The sequence below is a fragment of the Falco cherrug genome, chromosome 4, assembly GCF_023634085.1.
Source record: "Falco cherrug isolate bFalChe1 chromosome 4, bFalChe1.pri, whole genome shotgun sequence".
Lineage (NCBI taxonomy): Eukaryota > Metazoa > Chordata > Aves > Falconiformes > Falconidae > Falco > Falco cherrug.
In genome coordinates, this window is record NC_073700.1 from 89,832,753 (window position 1) to 89,853,544 (window position 20,792).

Below are 20,792 nucleotides of genomic sequence, written 5' to 3' on the forward strand. Positions count from 1 at the left end.
TTGGAAGAACAGCACCACGCACCAGGGCAGCCCGGGGTCACCCATAGAAAGCAGTCCTGTGCAGAGAACAAACTAGGCTTCTGGTAGACACCAAGCTGGCCATGAGCCAGTACTGTGCCCCTGCGCCAAGGAGTTCCAAGGGAATCCTCGGCCGCCTCAGACAAAGCATTGCCAAGAGGCCAAGAGAGGCGATTGCTCCCCTTTTCTCAGCACTGCTGGGCAACAGCTGGAGCGGCATCTTCTCGCACACCTTCTCTATGACCCAAGTGGGCTGCAGAGGCAGCAGAAGGCAGGCTCTGAGGCTGCTCCCCGGCACCCGCAGGGCAGCGGGGGCTGCCGCTTCCAGCCCCGGAGCGGGGAGGCAGCTCCGGAAGCTGCTCCATCTCCCGGGCCGAGGCCCCGCTGCTGCCCCAGGCTGCGGCGAGCCCCCGAGCGGCGCCGGCGCCGGGCTCAGCCCCGGGGCGGAGCTGGCGGCGGCGCGGAGCAGAGGAGGCGGCGGAGAGGAGGCGCCGCGGCCGCCGCCCAGAGCCGGGGCTGGCGCGGGGCAGCGAGGCGCGGGCGGCGGAGCGGCGGCATGCGGCGGGGCCGGGGCGCAGGGCTGGCGGGGCTGGCCGCGCTGCTGCTGGGTGCGCGGGGCTGGCGGCGGGGGGCGGGCCGGGGCTCGGCCTGCGGGGGCCCCCGCGGGGCTGCCGTCCCCTCGGGCTTCTGCACGGAGCCCTGCCGCCGCGCCGGGCTCGCGTCCCTCCCTCCCTCTGCTGCCATCCCGCCTTCCCTGCGGAAACTCGCCGTGCTCTCGCTGTCCAGCCCTGCCCGCTGCCTCCTTCCCTCCGCCTTCTGCCGCGGAGCGCCTGCAGCCGCTCCTTCCCCGCTGCTGCTTCCCCTCGGGCTCCTTCCCCGCTGCTGCTTCCCCTCGGGCTCCTTCCCCGCTGCTGCTTCCCCGCTGCTGCTTCCCCTCGGGCTGCTTCCCCGCTGCTGCTTCCCCTCGGGCTCCTTCCCCGCTGCTGCTTCCCCTCGGGCTCCTTCCCTTTGTCCCTGTTTTTCTCCAGTGACTCCACCTGTCACTCTCGCGTTCGTATGTCTGCCAGCCGTTAACGGACACCTCCGTTAATGCACCTGTAGACATCCTCTGGAAACTCTTCTCCCCCCGCCATGCCCGAACGTTCCTGGCTGGGATTTGCCATGGCGAACGGCAGGCGGGGCAGGGCACAAAGCAGGTTTTGAGGATTCCCCCTTCTTTTTCTCCTCGGCAGTGGCTGTGGGCAGAGCCCAGGTGCAGCAGGAGCCGTCGGCAGAGACCACCGAGGACACCGGCATCGCCATCAGCTGCTCACACCCCAGCATAGGGACAGGAGACTTCATACAGTGGTACCGCCAGCTCCCGGGCCGAAGCCCCGCATTCATCACGAGCGGTCACAAAGGGTCCAGAGAGGTGCAGGACCCTCCGGGGCGGATGTCGGTGGCGGCAGACCGCCGGTCCAGCGCCCTGTGGCTCGCCCGGCCCCGGCGCAGGGACGCGGCGGTGTATTACTGCGCCGTGGGAGACACGGGGCTCGGAGCCGGGGCTGCGGCCGGGCACGAACCTCGGCGGCCGGGGCCGGGCGTGTGTGTCGGGGGCGGGGGGACAGCCCCGGCCGGGCCCGCCAGGGGGCGCTGCCGCCTCGGCCCGCCCGGCCGCGGGCGCTTCCCGCCACCGCCTGCGGCACCGGCATCGGGTCCGTTGAGTCTCTGCCTCTCCCGCATAGCCTTGATCCTTCCTTTTCCTTGTCTCTGCTACTTCCCCTAAACCTCTCATGTCTTGCAGAATCCCCAAATATTTTTTTTTACTGCATCCATAAGGAGTCTGCTCCTCATGGAGGCAGGATCACTTCTGAGTTTATAAGATGATCACCTAACCCTTGTAGGAGATGTTATCCCCAGAGCAGAAGTCATAATACCCTCAGGGTTGGTGAGAATATTTTGGTAAACAGGTTGTGCTGAATGTCTTCCTGCCGGAGAGTAGCAGTGGGAAAAGGGAGTCACACTCCTGCCCAACAGAAAACGGCTGGTGGCTGCATTTCGAGGATGTGCATTTCTGGGATCAGTTTTGTCCCTCTGTGCACTCATCTCTTCTTACACAAAGTCGGTTTTGGAAAGCAATGACTGGCCTTGGAGGTGGGAGTCTGTGGGGAAAGCTGAAAAAAGCAACTACGGTAGCAGGCCAACAGGGTCTAATTACTGGAGTGAGTCAGCTCATCAGGCCATGACAGTGGCTGTTTATATGGTGCCTTCCGAGGTGACAAAGTAAGCTCATTCTCTGCTCCCGGAGGAAAATATGTTTATGGAATATCTTTACTGGAAGGCATATGAGAAGCCTGAGAAGCCCCATTGCCACCTGAATGGGGTAGGAATAATAGGATTTGGATGTCACCCTGGGGTAGAATTCAGGTCTGTGTTCATGCTCAGCTGTACACACAAACGTCTGTTAGGGTGTATTCAGGATCTTGGAAGAAATGCAGGACATCTTGGAAGGCAAACTGTAAATATGTTGTGATATGGTGATGCTAACTAACTCTCTCCAGACTGACATTTCACATGACCTGAGTGCATTTTTACACCCACGTTACATTTGGAACTGATTGCTTATTTGGCCAATCTTCCTATTTTTCTTCATGTTTGGAACATCTCAGGCTTCCTGGAAAGTGAGTGCTGTGGCTTAGCACTGCTGCAGGTGTTGCAGGGCGACACTTTAAGAACTGAGCTCAACATGATGTTTGCCCCCAGAGCCTTGGCTCAAAAGATCCAGTTTTCTCAGGAGACAGAAGCCTTTCAGCATCCTGAGGGACAAGCATGCCTGAGCATTTTCATCAGAGGCCACTGTAAGGGCATGTGGAAGGTGGGAGGGGCTGATTCACTAAAGCTGTCTAATCAAGTCCCTTTTCCTTTCAAAGGGAAGAACAGGTAAAAGGGAAAGTGATAAAGCACACAGTGACACAGGTCTCTAAGGGAGTGATAAGGGAGACAAAGGGGGAGACCAGAGCTCTTCAGCTGCTGATTGATGGGCCATTAGGAAAGTAAGGGTGTGGGTTTGAAGTGCATCAGTCTGAGCTTTATAAGTGACAAGTGACAGGAGGAACATCATTATGGATGTTTGAGGGTTCCTGGGGGACTAGGGAACAATTATTGAGGAGTACTTAGGGGAGGGATCAAAGGCGGGGGGGTGGGGGGGAAGGGGGACTGCGAAGGAACAAGGGGAGGCAACAGAGGGGAGGAAGGAAAAAAGGAGGCACCTGCACATAAGCAAAGGCTGGTGAATGCACTTGATGGCATGAGCCCTGTGCTTGATCACCACAGTCCCCTCTGCCTTCTCAGAAAATCATTTCTTAACCATCCTTCTGTGTATCTTCCCTCCCTTTCCTATGTGCGAGCGCTGCAAGATCTGTGTGCCAGCAACTGGAGAGACTGTTGTGAAAGAGATCTGAGTGCCAGTAACTGGGCAACCAACTAATAACTATAGGAATTTCAGGCCTGGGTGCCAGCAACTGGATGGGCTGGAGTGTATGCTGCAAGGTCGAAGTGCCAGCAACTGAGGAAGGGGTCACTGGTTACAGGACCTGTCAGTCTCTGTGCCAGATGCTGGAGGGGCTGGAGTGTAAGCAAACTCTGGGTACAAGCAACTGGAAAAGGAAGAATGTGGCAAAGGGGTCATATATCTTGCTGTCAGCAACTGGAGGGACTATGATGCATGTATAATGATTGACAAGTCTAAGAACTTAGTGAATTGAACCTGATGTGCATGGGAGTGTATGTGGAATTTTTTGGCATATTTCAAGCTGGTCTAGGTCAGTTGAGTGGGAGGAAAATCTCTATCTGAAGTCTGACACAGAGGTGGGTAAGGGAGCCCAGGGCCCACTCGTGAGCATTAAGCAGGCTGATATCATCAGCCCATGGTAGTGTTTCAGGGTCCAAGAGTGTGGGGGTGATTGTGAGAGGAATGGGTGAATTCACACAACTGTTTGCTAGTGAACATCAGACTGGCCTGGCTAGAGAGGAGGAGATCCAAGTACCAGGTAAGAGAGCCCAGGCTCCAGGCAGGGCTATTAGATGGGCTGAGGGCTCATGCTGATTTTTGAGGGATTCGGAATTGCGAGTGTGCTTGTGATTGCTGAGGGTGAGGGTGTGCATATTTTGACTAGGGTACTGTATGCTACAGGCATACTGGAGACACTCAGGTGAGGAATCATTTAGGCGATGAAGAGTCTGGAGCGTGCCTCTTATGGTTATCCCAGCTGAGAGCACTGGGACTGTTCAGTACAAAGAAGAGACCTCTCGGGGCAAATCTCATCAATGTGTAAAGGTATCAGAAGCAAGGGTGTGAAGAAGGTGGAGCCAGGCTCTTCTCCATGGTGCCCAGTGACAGAACAAAAGGCATTTGGGACATTGTGACATAGGGGGCCTTGTCTAAACATCAGGAAACTATGTTTGGCAGTGAGGATGAGGAAGCATTGGCACAGGATGTCCAGAGAGGCTGTGGAGTCTCCATCCTTGGAGGCATTTATAAGCCATCTGGACATGGTCTAGGCAAGCCAGCTGTAGGTGAGCCTTCATGAGCAGGGGGAGGGACCAAGTAACCCCCAGAGGTGCCTTCTAAATTTAGCAATTATTTCTTTCATGTTTCTGTAACATGAGAGATGAGGAGAGGCTGAGAAAGATGAGCTTCTTCAGCCTTCAAATGAAAAGCTAAAGGGACATTTTTTTAAACTTCTAAAGCTTGACTGGAGCATGAAGAGGATGGAGTCTCTGGAGCCAAACTTGGAGGATGACCAGAGGAAGCCAGAGGGAGATAAACTCTTCTTGCACACAGTGATAGAAAGGCAGGCAATGGACACAGTCTAGAACAGGGAAAATTTGTACTGGAAGTTAGGAATTTATTTTGTTTTTACCCATGAGGTTGGAGCATGGCTGTACATGGATCCCAGTAAGAATGGTACTCCAGCTCCATAAGATGCCAGTTAAAATACTGTTAATTGGAGATAACACAAGAAGGAAAAGAGGGATAGCACAGGTAACCTTATGCCCCTTCAGATCCTGGCAAATCCTAGTTATAGATCACAAAATGGACCTCGACTCACAGTTTGTCACATGGTGCAAATCCTGCTCATTCTGAGATCCATTGACATTTTCAGATATTTCATGGGATTTTCTTAGAAATAGACAACTCTATTCATCACTTCTACTGTTAAGCAAATTAACATTTGTATGAATACATGGTGTTTCACTCCTAGATAAAGACAAGGACATGCTTATGGCAGCATTGCCAGGTGCCAAGTGATATATTCAGCACAGTACACATCTGTGCCTACTCAAGCCAGCTGCCATGAGGATCCCTAACATCTCCATGGACATTCATCTTCTGGATACTATGGGCCACTACAGGCAGGCAGGTGGATACACTGATTCCTGAAGTAGTTTTATTTAGCTAGAAGGAGAATGCTGATACTGCCTGGAGGGTTTGAAAGAGACAGAGTCTGCAGGACTCGGAGTGTCACTGCTCAGGTACCTGAGAGCTATATCCCAGAGGTGTGGGGGCAGATACTGTGATGAAGCCAGGTGCAGCCAAGCCAAAGTATTAGGGATGTTGAGAGAGGAGACACAAGCACCGAGAGACTCTCAGTGATGTGGTCCTGGGGTCAGCAAGGATCTTTGCAGGTTGAAAGCTTTGGCTTAATTTCTCTTCTCGGTAGAAATGTAGAATCCTCAACTTCATGTACATGTCTTATGTCTGCTGTGAAGCCTAGGAAAGCAGATCCATCTCAGGAGCCTGATAAAGGGTAAGCTTCAGCCTGCTATTACACCTGGGAAAGCCCATGTTGGCCTCAGAACACTCCACTTTTCTAGAAACTTCCTTTTACAGCATAAGGAGGTGGAGCACTTCCATAAGAATCTTATTATTGCCATTATCATTACCTGGATCATTATTCATCTGCTTATGGAGGTTTTCTGGAGCAACACCCATATGAGACAACCAAAATGAACTGTGTTCTCTTTGCTGTAAGTCATTCTGGAGTTGATCTGGAAAGGGAATAGGGGTCTCCACCTGTCAACCCCCATCCCTTCACATGTTTTTTCAGCTCTGGGATGAAGGGCTAGTCCAGCCCCACCTCTCACAGTGCAGCACTCCAATGGGTGCCCTAAGCATTCCTTGGGTGTATGTGTGGGTGACCCACTGATCCCTCATCCTGTTCCTTGCTGACCCCTCCCCCCTTCTCTTGTTGAATAAGTTGTCCTCATCACCTCTGGGTTTGCAGCATCCAACAGCCTCACTGGAGGCAGGTTCCTCCATTAGACTATAGCTTACATCACCAGAGCAGGACACAGAGACAGAGGACACAGCAGGGTTCAGCTCCTGTTTCTGGAGACATGAGGAAGAGGTTGTGTTCCCAGGAAGCTGAGGAAAGAAATGGCAGAAACAGAAGAGACTTCTGTCCCCAAAGAAATAGTAACATCTCTAGAGAGGCAAGGACCCCAGCAGAGATGTGAAATGCCTGGCCTAACCCAGCAATCGGTGTGCAGAAAGGCAGCCAATTCCAGCTGGGGAGGTGAGGGCTCCACTGCAAGCTGACTGGGAACAGCCCCTTCCCACAACTGGCGCACCCAGAGCCGCCAGGGACCCTCATTGTGGAATGAGAGGAGTGCAGAGGAGAGCAGGTCCTCCAGATGCTAAGACACAGCCGTGCAGCAGCTTGTAGTTTTCTGACAAGTTCATTTTGAATGCAAAACATCCCAGCTAATGCTGTGGGCTGTGGTTTGGCTTCCTGAATTGCTGCCTTTTCATTTCCTGGGCACATTCCCCAGTTAAGGCAGCTTTTGCATGACAGGATGACAGGCCCAAGCAAAACATATCAGCATGGGCAGAGAACTCCACTCATATGCTGGAGTCATCAAATAACTGCCGCATACCAGTCCAAGACTAGAGCGAGGTTCTGCTTGTATTCTCAGGACTCAAAACAGAGTCAAGGAACTTTATTTGCCTGAGAACAGGTTTGCAAATGTGAAGGAGAGAGTGAGAGATAGAGAAAAGAAGGAAAGAAAGAGGGAAAGAATGAAAAAGTTCACAGCAATAGCTACTACACTGGAGCTGCAGCATCCCAACAGTTCGATTTGTTTCCAAGTCCAGTGGGGGAACGTTTCATCTGATGTTGGTTGCTTCCATTCTTTTATAGTGTTGTCATGAGCTGTTAACTACACCTTCCACCCAGCGGTGGTGTGTGGGCCCAATACGACCAAGTGGTCCCTAGGGGTCTCCAGGCCCCTTGATATCCCAACCCCGGGTCTGGGTGCATGCACAGGGGTTTGGTTAAGTTTCCCAGGATTAGGTCCCCTCATTGCTCCATGGTGTCAGTCAGTGGGTTTCCTGCCTTAACAATGTTGAAATAAACCTTTGCTGTGGTGATGGTGTGAGTTTCCTGCCATAGCAATGCTGAGACAAACATCTGCTGTGGCGATGGTGGTTCTCACTGATGCAGTCTCTTCTAATATCTGATGTCAGTCTGGGTTACACTTTTGGGTCTTTTTGTGGTCCTGTTGCCAAGAAGTGGCCTGGCTCCTGGGTTTGACCATATCCTACCTAACACTACTCCTGGGAAAAGTCTGCTGGTCTGTTTTATCTCCTCCTGTTCTGTACCAGGGAGGAAGGTATCGGTCAAGATGTGGTGCAAGCTCTTTTCCATATCTCAGAAAGAAAGGGCTGACAAGAAATGGTATAATAAAATGTCTGATTTAGAAAGATAGAATAAAAAGAGGAATACAGATACTGATAAACTTTACATTCCTTCAAATGCAGAGAACCCTGGCTTCATGCAGCATTGTACAGACCCAGGTGGATTTTCCCAAGACATGCCGTACAGATCCCATCTAGAAAGAGATTCTAGTTTGCTCCCATGTTGTGTGCCTTTAAAAAGAAAAGGAAAAAAAGCCACAACTTCTCTTGACACACTGGAAGGTTATTTCTGCCATAACACACACCAGCGTGCAGCACAGGCTGGCAGAGGGCACTCCAGCAGATTCCCTTGCGGCAGCTACTCATGCTAACATACGGGCTTCTCAAGCCTGTAGTGCAAGGCCCCATAGAGCAGATATGTCTTGCCCAAGAATACTGGCTCCTTGAATGCAATGTTTTCTTCAGAGCTTCCAATACAATGCCCCTCTGTGCCGTCTCCCTGGGTACTCAAGCAACATCATTAGCACGTGTAGAGTCTTGTCCTTCCTCAGAATGCTCCCCAGAATCCCTGCTGGGGCTGTCCCCAGGATGTCCCCAGCCGAGTGCAAAGTTGCTCATGTTTATGCATGTGTTCTCTTGTCTACACTTATCTGCACGCTGGATTTGTGCAAGTGTTTTTGTGAGTGCAAATTTTTGCATGATTCTATACTGGTGTGCATGAGCATGTGCGTGTTTGTGTGTCATTGGGTGTCACTCATCACGAGGGCATCTGCCAGTCATAGCAGAGGCAGTCTCCACTACTCTGATCATGAGGTCCACAGAACAGCCAGAGCCAGAAGGATCCTGAGTGCAGCTGAACAGCAACAGAACCAACCTGGCAAAGAACTGTCCATAGCACAGGCACTGAAATGCAACCTTTGGCATGTTCAGCCCTCCTTTTTCTGCCTGCCCCTGCAAAGCTCACACTCCACCACTGCTACTTCAGGCCCCAGCAAGGATGGTTTGACACTAGTTTGGATTCTTATTTTAATTCAATATGGAGATATTTGGAGTGCCTCAGCATAGCTGGAAATCACCTCTCTCACCAGTTCCCTGCCAGCCCAAGACACAGTGGTTGTCCCAGGTACTAGAGTACAAAAGAATGGGGTTTGCTTTATGAGAATCTTGTTTGAGACCAGGAAACATTGCTGACTCATTGTCAAGTTGGTGTCCAGTAGGACCACCCAGGTCATTTTCTGCAAAGTTGTTTTACAACTGGGTGGTCCTCAGCACATACTGATGCATGGGGTTGCTCCTCCCCAGATGCAGAACTTTGCACTTTTGTCCAAAGAGGGAAGCACGGATACCTTGTTACCCTCCCATAGGCACTGCACCAAACCAGATCCTTCCCATTGCACTTCTCAAGTTGCTCACATCAGCTGGGTAGTTTGTCACAGTCACCTGCACCACCACCTCCTTGGACTGAAATCCCTCCTTCTTCTGGTACTGGTCATCAGGAGCAGTAAGCCCAGATACCTTCTGGGCTCTGCTGGGTCCTCCAAGAACAGTGACTGCTTTGTCCAGGTGATGTTCACCACCTGGGAAGATTTCAGCTGAAGGTCTGTGATTTACAGGGCCATCCTCACCTTGCAGCCTTGACTGACAGAGGAGTGCCTTACTGCAGAATTAGATGCACAGCAGTGAAAGTTCCCCTCTCCATTGTATGCAGAGTACCCACCAAAATGAGAAACGCAGCAAAGGCTGCAGATCTGACAGGAAGCTGGAAAGAGGGAAAGGTGCTGCCCAGAAGCAGTTGTTCCCAGTGCCAGGGCTGCTCCTATTACTTCTCTGCTCACCGGCTCCAAACACCAGAACTTTGCCTCCCACCCCTGTCCCAGTCTTGGTCCCTTTCCTTTTCAGTGTGCCAGCAGCTGCTGGGGGGGGCCAAGTCCTGCCCTTATGCCTTGTGCAGGTGTAGAGCTGCACTGGGGTTGGGGCTGCAGATCCTCAGACTCCACCACCCCACCAACCTGCCCTGCCCCAGCAAGCATTGACCCAACCCATCGGAATCAGGACTTCATCTGCCTATTCTAGGAATTTATATGTTCATCCATTAAAATACGGGGGTTTTTCCCCTTTATCACCCCTTCCCCCCCCCCTTTCTTTTTATATACCTTTTTTCCCCTGTCTCTGAGTCCTCATGTGTGGAGAAATACTGAACATCTGCTTCCAAAATAACAGAGGTTAAACTAAGAGAAATCTGAAACTTTTTGAAAAAAACACTACACCTGTGTTTCCCAGAGCCCTGAACGTTATGAGGAGCAGCTGTGCTTTCAAAAGCCCTCCCACCAACAAAAAGCACACAAAACCAGATACACTCTACGGCAAGGAAGAAATGTTCCCATGCAGCATAAATCTTACAGAGGGAGAGGGAAACCCAGGGAAAAGTTCAGGAAGCCACTGTGACTGTCCAGTCTGCTGTGAAGACAAGCAAAGGCAAAAGGTGAATGGACCTCATTCTTGCCCTCCTCAGCCTAGAGGTGTGACTATGTCATACACGCTCTGGCATACTCTGCAGGATGCAGCCATTTCATTGTGCTGCCAAGAGTGCCTTGTTCTGTAGTGTGCTGAGAGTCTCCGGAGGTACAGGGATACTGCAGCCAGGAAAAATGATCTTCACCGTGGCTGTGCCAGCTTGTGTCCTGCTAATCCAGTCAGGTGGGTGTATTCATGTACTTCTTACTGTCTCCAACAGTTTTTAGTACGTTACATGGAGGTCTGTGCCGGCAAGATGATGAGGTCAGGGAGAAATGCAGAGGGGCAATGGAAGTAGATCTCTGAACTTTCCTTTTCTTTGCAAAGACAGAAGGGTTTGGTGCAAACACAGCCTTAAACCTAGGGCAAATGAGAGAAGGAAGCAAGCTGCCCCACAGACACATTTCTGCCTGTGTTGCAGGTCTTGTTGGAGGTGACCCCCAGAAGCAATTCTTCTCCGAGGTGTCAGTCGCAGTTGGGCAGCGAGTGGTTCTGCCCTGCCAGTCCACCATAGAGGACAGTGACAGCAATTTGAATTTCTTCTGGTACCGCCATCTCCCAGGGGAAACCTTGACATTTCTCCTCCAAGCATTTAAAGCTTCAGGGAATGACAAGTTCCGCAATGGCCGATTCTCTGTGGTGGTCTACGAAAACAAAACAGCCCCCTTAGAAATAGCAACTGTCTCTTTCCAGGACACTGCAATTTATTACTGTGCTGTGAAACACCACGTAAAGCTAAGCCTCATTTCCGCTCGTGCAAAATCTGCATCACCAAGAACAGCACAGGAGTGGCGAGGCTTTCTCTGCATCTTCCAATCTTGGTAATGCTTTTGCCCTTGAAATGATTCTTTCCTCTTACATCAACCTTTACATCTCTCATCCCCAGCTTCTCCCTACCTTTCTCAAAGACCCCATCTATGCAGAGGTATTCAGATCAGGGACTTAGAAACGCAGGACCATGCGACTGTTTGCAGATGAGCTGAGACACTCAGCTTTCCTTGCTTTCTCACACAGAAACCAACACTGCTCGAGGAAATGATCAACAATCCCAGACATAACCTCCAGATGCAGCATCAATTTCTACCTGCTCTTGGTTCCTCCAGAAGCTGCCAGAAGAACCCAGTGGTGCTGGGGTTACAGCATCCTGCCTGAGGTCTTGACCCAGCTGTAGGCAGAGCCAGGGGATTCATGTCTCTGCTTTGCTCTTGGCCAGCCCTAGCCCTCAACACAGCTGCCTGATGGACCACAGACCCTCATCTTGCTCCTCTTTGCCGAGCCACCAAGGAGCAGGAAAGCAGCTTTTACCTTAATACTGCAGCACTGGGCAGGGTAATCCTTCTTTTGCTGCATATGGTTAAATGATGAGATCTCCCCACACCCCAGGCAGCATAAAGTCACATTCTGTGGAAAATACTAATAAAAAGAAAAGCTAAAGAAAGTGTAGTAAAACTAAGAAACACCTAAGCAACAAATACCATTGCAGCTTATGAGGCAAGAGGCTCTACGTATTAATAAAAGGTACTCCCTAACACTTCCCTGAGATAATCAAATAATAACTGATGAAGATGATCATGCGATGATGATGGGGTTCCCTAGGGTGTGCTCTGCTCACTGCTTGGTAGCACTAGGGACCCAAAGGCAATTTGGTTTGAGCAGCCCAGAGCCCAGGCAGGATTTGGCTTGGTATGTTCTCCCCACAGAACAGGCCAGGGAGCCTCCTACAACAGGTTTTCCAAACAGAACAATCATGACTGCAGTACACTGGATGTCACCACACTGGATCTGAAGGACACCGTCTTGTGTCCTGACAGGAATGACAGGAAAATACACCCAAAAGTGTCCTGGCAGTTCCTACTTTACCACTGTGCAGCTTCTAAGTTGCTTCTGGCACAGGCCAGACCAGCACCAAGGCAGTTACAGGGCTCTGACTGAAGCATAGAGTGGGGTGAAGGTGGGGCAGGCAGGGGGGAAAAGGGCACAGGCAGGGCAAATATGGTGAAAGATGAGGGTTGCTAAGGTGGAGCAGTTCTGACTATGCAGTCTCCCATGTCCCCGGGATTGTTTCCCAGGGAAGGATGACATAAAGACTTGGATCCTGAGGACCCGAGCAGGTCCCTGCAGCCCCAGAGTCCCCCACAGCCAGCTTCTGCTTTTTCCTGAAGATGGTAGGCAAGGCACACAAAGCCTGATGTCACTGCTAACCCACAGGACAGCGGTACAGCCCAGCAGAAAACAAGGGCAAAAACAGGTTGAAAAAGGTGGGATTAACGGTCCGGCTCCGGCAGGGCTGCAGTGGCGGTGAGGAATGGGGAACAACGCGGTGTGGAAAGGAAGAGCGCGGGACAAGGCGAAGGAGTGCGGGGATCACCTCGCACCGTATGCCTTGGTCCCCGCGGGCAGGGGAAGGCCGTGTGGGCGGGGCGGGCTGGGGGTGCGGGGCACGGGGAGGGCGCTGCGAGGGGCCGCTGCGGGCCGGCGTGCCGTCCCTGGGGCTGGGGCGGGGGCTGAGGAGGGGTCTGGGTCCGGCCCCAGGCGCGGGCGGCCGAGGCGCCGACCCCGTTCGGCAGGGCCCGGAGGGCGCCGAGCCGGGAGGGCGCCGTGAGCCGCGGGCCGGGAGCGTTCGTGTGCCGGGGCCCCGCGCCCCTGCTGCTGTGCCCGGGGCCCTGCCCCGCAGCCCTCCCCGCGCCCCCCTTCTCCTGGGCGGCAGGGGCCGCGGGCGCGGGGGGCCGGGCCGGGCCGGGCCTGGCGGGGGCGGGCGGGGGCGGCGGCGCTGCGCCGGCGGGGGGGCCTCGGCGTCGGGGCGGGCAGGGCCGGGCCCGCGCGTGGCTCCGCGTGGCTCCGCTGGGCTCCGCCGGCCCCGGCGCGGCAGGGCGGGATGGCGGTCGGGCTGGGGCCGTGGCTGCTGGCCTTGGCCTGGGCCGCGGGGCCGGCAGGTGAGAGCCGGGCGGGGAGGGCAGCGAGCCCCGGGCCGGGGAAGGGGAGGAGGGGGAGAGGGGGTGATTGGGAGAAGGAGAGGGAGGGCAGGGAGAGTGATGGGGAGAGGCAGAGGGGGAGGGAGGGGGAGGGGAGTGGGAGCGAAGGTAGAGGAGGGAGAAGGAGAGGGAGGGAGAAGGAGAAAAGGGAAGGCAGGAGAGGAGGGGAGGGGAGACAGAGTGGAGAGGGAGAGGGAAAGACAGGAGAGGGAGGGGGAGAGAGAGAGGCAGAGGGTGGGGAGGCAGAGGGTGAGGAGGCAGAGGGATGCTTTCGGGCAGCGGCCGTGCCGGAGCGCGGGGAGCAGGCGCGGCTCAGCGCCGGGCAGCGCAGGCGGGGCATTGCCCCGGGCCTGGGGCTTTGCCGGGCCCGGGAGGGGCAGCGGCCGCCGTGGCGGGGCGAGGGGCGGCGGGCGGCAGGGAGCGTCCTGGGGCCGTGGTTGCCCGGCTGCCTGTGCTCTCTGTCCGCAGGGGTGTGGGCGCAGCCGAGGCTGGTGGAGGCCGGTGGGGGGCTGCGACCGTCCGGGGGCTCCGTGCAGCTCTCCTGCCGAGCATCTGGCTTCCCATTCAGGAATTTAAACCTTTGCTACTACCAGCAGGCATCCGGTGGTAGACCCAAAACTGTTGCTTGGATCACCATGTCAAATATGACACTGAATTGCAGGGTCAAGCCACAGTGTCCTGGGACATTTCCCAGTCTGAGGCACCTGTCTCCTTGCGTGGCCTTAACGCTGGGGCACAGCCTGCTGTTCCTCAGCTTTTTGCAGAGAGACAAGAAATCAAGCCAAGCTTTAACGCAAACCTGCTGTGGCCCGGTCATGGGTGCACAAGGTTTGGAGCTGGCAAGTGCGTAGATGTCTCAGGAGTGTTCCCAGGGAGGGAGGGGCCATCAGTGCACACTGCATGTGGTCCTGACCTTTCTGCAGGACTTCTTTCCTGGCACTACCAGTTTTCAGCTCCTGAGTTCGGAATGCAGTGGTTTATCTGTGGAGGTGATTCAGTGTGTTTCAGTCAGCTAGCCAGGCTTGCCACTCTGCATGCCTGTAGCCCCTCTCTGCCTTCCCTTGTTCCCCTTTTTCCTAGGGCCACACAAAGCACTTAGGCATTAGCGACACCTTTGCCTGCTTCCATTGCCCCCTTGTGAGCCATCTGCTTGCATCAGCAAGAGCAAAGCAGTGCAGGAATCTCTCTCGTTTTGTTTCAGCTGCTTATCAGGGTGATGAGATCAAACCAGCAACATCTGCAGTGTGGTGGCGAGAAGGAGGCTCGGGTACTTTGCGATGCACTTACAGCTCCAATGCCTCCTATATTTATGTGGCCTGGTATCGGCAGCGTCCTGGTGGACCCCTGCAGTACTTGCTGCAGAGCAAGGGCCGCGGAGGCTCCTACAGCCACACAGCCCCTTTTGCCCGCAAGAGGTTTTCCTGCCAGGCTGACAAGAACTCCGGCACCCTGATCATCTCCGAGCTGGAGGTGGGGGACAGCGCGCTCTATTACTGCACCCTTCAGGAACCACAGTGAGGGACGCTTGGGGCATGCCTGAACAACAATGCTTCCTCCCCCTCCTGCTCTCTCTTCCTGCATGTTCATGGGGGTCACAGCCCACCTCAGGGGTGAGTCGATGAATGGGCTGTGCCTGGGGTCAGAGGGTGGGGGGTCTGATCGTGGCTAGGTGCTGTCAGTGGTCAGCACCTCCTATAAGGAAACAGAACAGAACAGGATAGGATAGAATAGAATAGGACAGAGCAGAACAGGACAGGATAGGATAGAATAGAATAGAATAGGACAGAGCAGGACAGGATAGGATAGGAGAGACTCTTTCAATTGGAAGTCATCTTCTAGTCCAGCTGCCTGACCAGTTCAGCATGTTATTAAGGGCGTTGCCCGAGTGCCTCTTAAACACCGAGAGACTTGGGGCATTGACCAGCTCTCTAGGAAGCCTGTTGCAGTGTTTGGCCACCCTAGCAATAAAGAAATGCTTCCTAATGTCCAGTCTAAACCTCCCCTGGCGCAGCTTTGAACGATTCCCACGCGTTCTATCGCTGGATACCAGGGAGAAGAGATCAGAACCTCCTTCTCTCCTTCCCCACCTCAGGAAGCTGTAGAGAGCAATGAGGTTGCCCTTCAGCCTTCTTTTCCCCAAACTAGACAAACGCAAAGTTCTTAGCTGCTCCTTATATGACATTACTTTCATCCCTTAGGGTGGGAACCCTGATGTGGGAAACGTGAGCAGAGCAGACATGTGGTTCACCATTGTCTTCTCCATAGGCTGCAAAAGAATCTCTGCTCTGGCCCCGGGACCACCTCCTCCCCCTCCTTGTTCACTGACCTTGGTGTCTGCAGGGGGGTTTATCTCACAGTTTTTGTTCCTTTTTTTACCTTGTTGTAAATATGTTACCACAGAGGCACCAGCAGCTTAGCGGGTTGGCTTTGCCTTGGCCACCAGTGGGTCATTTTGGAGCTGGCTGGAATCAGCCATGTCTGACATGGGGGCAGCCCTGGTCTCCTAGCACAGAGGCTGCCCATGCAGCCCGCCCTGCTTCCAAAATATTGCTGCATAAACCCTGTAGCGCCACAAGGTCACGCTGCTGGACACGTTCAACTCGGTGTCCTGAAGGAGCCTGACGGCTTTTGGGCCTTTCCAGTTGGACAACCCCCAGCACACACTGGTATATGGGTTTGTTCTTCCCCGGGTGCAGGACTTTGCGCTTTCCCTTGTGTTGTGGTTTAACCCCCATAGGTAGCTAAGTATCACACAGCCGCTCACTCTCTGCCTCCTCAGCAGGAGGGGGGACAGAATTGGAAGTATAAAAGAGAGCAAACTCGTAGGTTAAGATCAAGGCAGTTCAGCAGGTGGAAAAAAAAAGCCAGGTGCACAAGCCAAGCCAAGTGAAGAATGAATTCCCTACTTGCATTGGCAGGCAGGTGTTTAGCCGTTTCCAGGAAAGCAGGCCTCCCTCACGCACAGGGATTGCTTGGGAAGGGAAATGCCATGACTCCAGATGTCCCAATTTCTCTCCTTCTTTCCTGGAGTTTTATTGCTGAGCCCGATGTCATATGGTATTGAATAGTCCTTTGTCAGTTGGCGTGAGCGTTCCTGGCTGTGTCCCATCCCAGCTTATCGCCCACCATTAGCTTGCTCGCTTGGGGCAGCAAGCAAATCAGAAAAGGCCTTGATGCTGTGTGAGCACTGGCCAGCAAGAGGTTAACCACCCCTGTGTCATCAATACTGTTTTGTTCATAAATACGATACATAGGACCGTACGAGCTCATTTGAAGAAAACTAACTGTATCCGAGCCAGAGCGAGCACACCTTGTTGGACTGCCTGAGGTTCCTCTCAGCCCGTTCCTCTCAGCCTGTCAAGGTCCCTCCGCATGGCAGCACAAGCCTGTGGAGTAGCAGCCCCTCCTCCCAGTTTTGTTTCACCAAGTCATGTGTTGGGGGTGCTCTTTATTCCATCCTCCAGACCATGGCTGAAGATGAAGTGGGTCTGGGCGACCCCCGGTATCAATACAGACTGGGCAGAAAATGGATTGAGAGCAGCCCAGAGGAGAAGGACTTGGAGGTGCCGGTGGACGGAAAGCTCAGCATGCCCCGCCAGTGTGCACTTGCAGCCCAGAAAGCCAGCTGAATCTGGGGCTGCATTAAAAGAAGCGTGTCCACCAAGTCGAGGGAGGTGATTCTCCCCCATCTGCCCTCGTGAGATGCCCCGTGGAGTACCGTACTCAGGTCTGGAGCCCCCAACATAAAAAGGACATGGACCCGTTGGAGTGGGTCCAGAGGAGGGCCACAAAGATGATCAGAGGGCTGGAGCGCCTCTCCTATGAGGAAAGGTTGTGTTGGCGTTGTTTAGCCTGGAGAAGAGAACGCACCGGGGAGACTTGAGTATGAAGGCACGGACTCTGGTTGTGGTGCAACCAGAGACACTGTATTGTGCAGAGAAGCTCATATTTACATCTCTGAGCCTGGATACAAATTCCAGCTGTATGTACCACCAGGCGCTCAGGACAGCAACCATTCCTGCAGTTACATAGCTATATATCACTAACAAGCATGGAGACACCTTTTTGCTACTAGATAACCGTGTTTATCTTTCTTACTTCACAATACCCAGCTGTTCTCTCATCTCCTGCCAGGTCACACATTCTTCATCCTCCTCTCCCACACTGCATTCTTTCAAAATACAAAGAGATCTTCTAAGAAATATGTGGATGATTTTTAAATAGGGTCTGTAGCAACAGGACAAGGGGTGATGGTTTTAAGCTAAGAGAGGGTAGATCTAGATTGGATACTAGGAAGAAGCTCTGTACTATGAAGGTGGTGAGACACTGGAACAAAATGCAAATGCCCCGTCCCTGGAAGCGTTCAAGGCCGGGTTGCATGGGGCTTTGATCAACCTGGTCTAGTGGAAGGGGCGTTTGGAGTTAGGTGGTCTTTAAGGTCACTTCCAACCCAAAGCATTCGATGATTCTGAGTTAAACAGGACTGTACCCAGCACTGACCTCTGTGGTACACTGCTAGATACTGGTGTCCAGCTAGACTTCACGCTACTGGTCATCACACTTGGGATCTGGCTATGTGTCCAGTGCTCGGTGTGGAAGAAAAAGAAGGCACCAAGAAACAGCAGGGATGACGAGGGACTTGCGAGGGTGCAGTGACGGTGGAGAGGACGGAGCTCTGCGATGCGTGAAGTAGGAGTACGGGGCAAGGGGGAAGGCGCAGGGAGTCTTTTCTCCACGTGTATCTTGGTGGTCCCCGCGGGCAGGGGAAGGCCGTGTGGGCGGGGCGGGCTGGGGGTGCGGGGCACGGGGAGGGCGCTGCGAGGGGCCGCTGCGGGCCGGCGTGCCGTCCCTGGGGCTGGGGCGGGGGCTGAGGAGGGGTCTGGGTCCGGCCCCAGGCGCGGGCGGCCGAGGCGCCGACCCCGTTCGGCAGGGCCCGGAGGGCGCCGAGCCGGGAGGGCGCCGTGAGCCGCGGGCCGGGAGCGTTCGTGTGCCGGGGCCCCGCGCCCCTGCTGCTGTGCCCGGGGCCCTGCCCCGCAGCCCTCCCCGCGCCCCCCTTCTCCTGGGCGGCAGGGGCCGCGGGCGCGGGGGGCCGGGCCGGGCCGGGCCTGGCGGGGGCGGGCGGGGGCGGCGGCGCTGCGCCGGCGGGGGGGCCTCGGCGTCGGGGCGGGCAGGGCCGGGCCCGCGCGTGGCTCCGCTGGGCTCCGCTGGGCTCCGCCGGCCCCGGCGCGGCAGGGCGGGATGGCGGTCGGGCTGGGGCCGTGGCTGCTGGCCTTGGCCTGGGCCGCGGGGCCGGCAGGTGAGAGCCGGGCGGGGAGGGCAGCGAGCCCCGGGCCGGGGAAGGGGAGGAGGGGGAGAGGGGGTGATTGGGAGAAGGAGAGGGAGGGCAGGGAGAGTGATGGGGAGAGGCAGAGGGGGAGGGAGGGGGAGGGGAGTGGGAGCGAAGGTAGAGGAGGGAGAAGGAGAGGGAGGGAGAAGGAGAAAAGGGAAGGCAGGAGAGGAGGGGAGGGGAGACAGAGTGGAGAGGGAGAGAGAAAGACAGGAGAGGGAGGGGGAGAGAGAGAGGCAGAGGGTGGGGAGGCAGAGGGTGAGGAGGCAGAGGGATGCTTTCGGGCAGCGGCCGTGCCGGAGCGCGGGGAGCAGGCGCGGCTCAGCGCCGGGCAGCGCAGGCGGGGCATTGCCCCGGGCCTGGGGCTTTGCCGGGCCCGGGAGGGGCAGCGGCCGCCGTGGCGGGGCGAGGGGCGGCGGGCGGCGGGGAGCGTCCTGGGGCCGTGGTTGCCCGGCTGCCTGTGCTCTCTGTCCGCAGGGGTGTGGGCGCAGCCGAGGCTGGTGGAGGCCGGTGGGGGGCTGCGACCGTCCGGGGGCTCCGTGCAGCTCTCCTGCCGCGGATCCGGATTCCACTTCGGGCATTTCGGAATTTGGTGGTACCGTCAGGGCCCCAGTGGCGGACTGGAGTGGGTGTCCTGGATAAGCCATAGTTCATTAGTGATTCACATTGGGCCAGGAGTGGAGGGTCGAGCCGCCGTGTCCCGGGACAACTCCCAGTCTGAGACATATCTCAGCCTGCACCTTCTTCATCATGGGGACTCTGCGCGCTACTTCTGTGCAGTGTTCACACAGAGACAGGAAATCCAGCTTAGCTTTAACACAAACTACCCACCAGGATCCCGGCTGCACTCCTTGGAGCTTGAGGGGAGGTGTGTAACATTGATGTTCACGGTTGTTCCTGGAGAGTTGTGTAGTTACAGCATACAGTCTTCAAACGTTGGATTATGAAAGGGACATGCTACCTTTTGCTGTCCCCAAATGAGACTTTGGATGAATGCATCCACTCCTGGGCTCCCCAGCACAGGAAAGACAAGGACATACCAAAGTAAATGTAATGAAGGGCCACAAAGATGAGGAGGGAGCATCTGACATACAGGGAGAGACTAAGAGAACTGTTATGATGTAGTGTAGAGAAGAAAATTCTAGAGGGGAATTCATCACTGTATGTAAATACTTGAGGTTGTGTAGTCTCCATTCTTAGAGATATTCAAAACTGAACTGGACAAAATTGTGGACAGCCTACTATCCCTAACCCCAGTAGGCAGCTAAGCACCACCCAGCTGCTAGCTCAGTCACCGGCAGTTGGGTGGGTGGGAGAAATGGAAGAGAAAAAGTCAGAAAACCTGTGTGTTGAGATAAAGGTAGTTTAAGAAGTAATGCAAAAGCTGCACACAAATCAGTCACAATAACGAATTCTTTCCCTGATTCCCACTGGCAGACAGATATTCAGCCATTTCCCAGAAAGCAGGCCTTTATCATGCATAACAGTTACTTGGGAAAGATAAATGCCATAACTCCAAATATTACCGTTTCTTCCTCCTTTCCCCCCAGATTTTTTGCTTCACATAACATCATGCTATACACATTATCCCTTTGGCTGGTTCTGGTCAGCTGTACAATTGGTGGGCAACATGAGAAATGGAGAAGGCCCTGATGCTGTGTAAGCACTATTAAGCAATAGCTAAAACATCGGTGCATTATCAACATGGTTTTGGTCACAAATTATCACAGCTGCCCACGCAAGCTGCTATGAAGAAAATTAACTCCATCACAGCCTCATGCAGTATACCCACTCGACACCAGTTGACCTGCTTTAAGCAGGAGAGTTAAACTAGACCTTTTCCAGAGGTCCATGGTAGCCTCAACTCTTCTAACCATCCTGTGACCAAAACTGGCTTCTCTTCTGCTCCTGTTTTCTTGTTTTCTGGGAACTTGAATAGACAGCATCAGGCCTGATGGCCAGCCAGAGCTTTTAAGAGAGCTTTGGGGTCTGGAAATACTTTGGGAGTACTCTTGCATCCTTGGGTTTCTGACTGGGAGGACAACCTCTAATGTCTCCTCCTCATGTGCCGCCAACTTGCTGCCTGTACCCCCTGCAGTCCTCCACCAGTGGCCTTCAGGTGGCTGTGAGTGGAAAAGGGAGAGCCTCTACCAATCATTTCCTGATCTAATTGTCTCCACTCTTTCCATGAACCCTGCCTCCAGCAACACACTGTGGCCAGCAGTAGGCCTCTCAGGCTCTGGAAAGCAGCCAGTCAACCAGTCAAATACACGTGGATCCATGT

The 20,792-nt window shown here is 54.4% G+C and overlaps 1 protein-coding gene and 1 gene segment (V, D, J or C); both read left to right on the forward strand.

Moving 5' to 3' along the window:
* Positions 1 to 467: 467 nt before the first annotated feature.
* Positions 468 to 20,792, forward strand: part of LOC102051873 (T cell receptor alpha chain MC.7.G5-like) — an 88,580-nt gene continuing 68,255 nt past the window's right edge. For all 4 annotated transcript variants that reach the window (XM_055710496.1, XM_055710498.1, XM_055710497.1 and 1 more), the window contains exons 1-2: positions 468 to 626; positions 1,251 to 1,534. In XM_055710496.1, the coding sequence (XP_055566471.1) occupies positions 575 to 626; positions 1,251 to 1,534 (336 nt within the window). In that variant the 5' untranslated portion in view covers positions 468 to 574. The remainder of the gene's footprint in view (positions 627 to 1,250; positions 1,535 to 20,792) is intronic.
* Positions 12,988 to 14,792, forward strand: LOC114015671 (Ig kappa chain V region K-25-like). The segment is given in 2 exon segments: positions 12,988 to 13,143; positions 14,384 to 14,792. Coding segments are annotated over 2 exon segments (375 nt in total).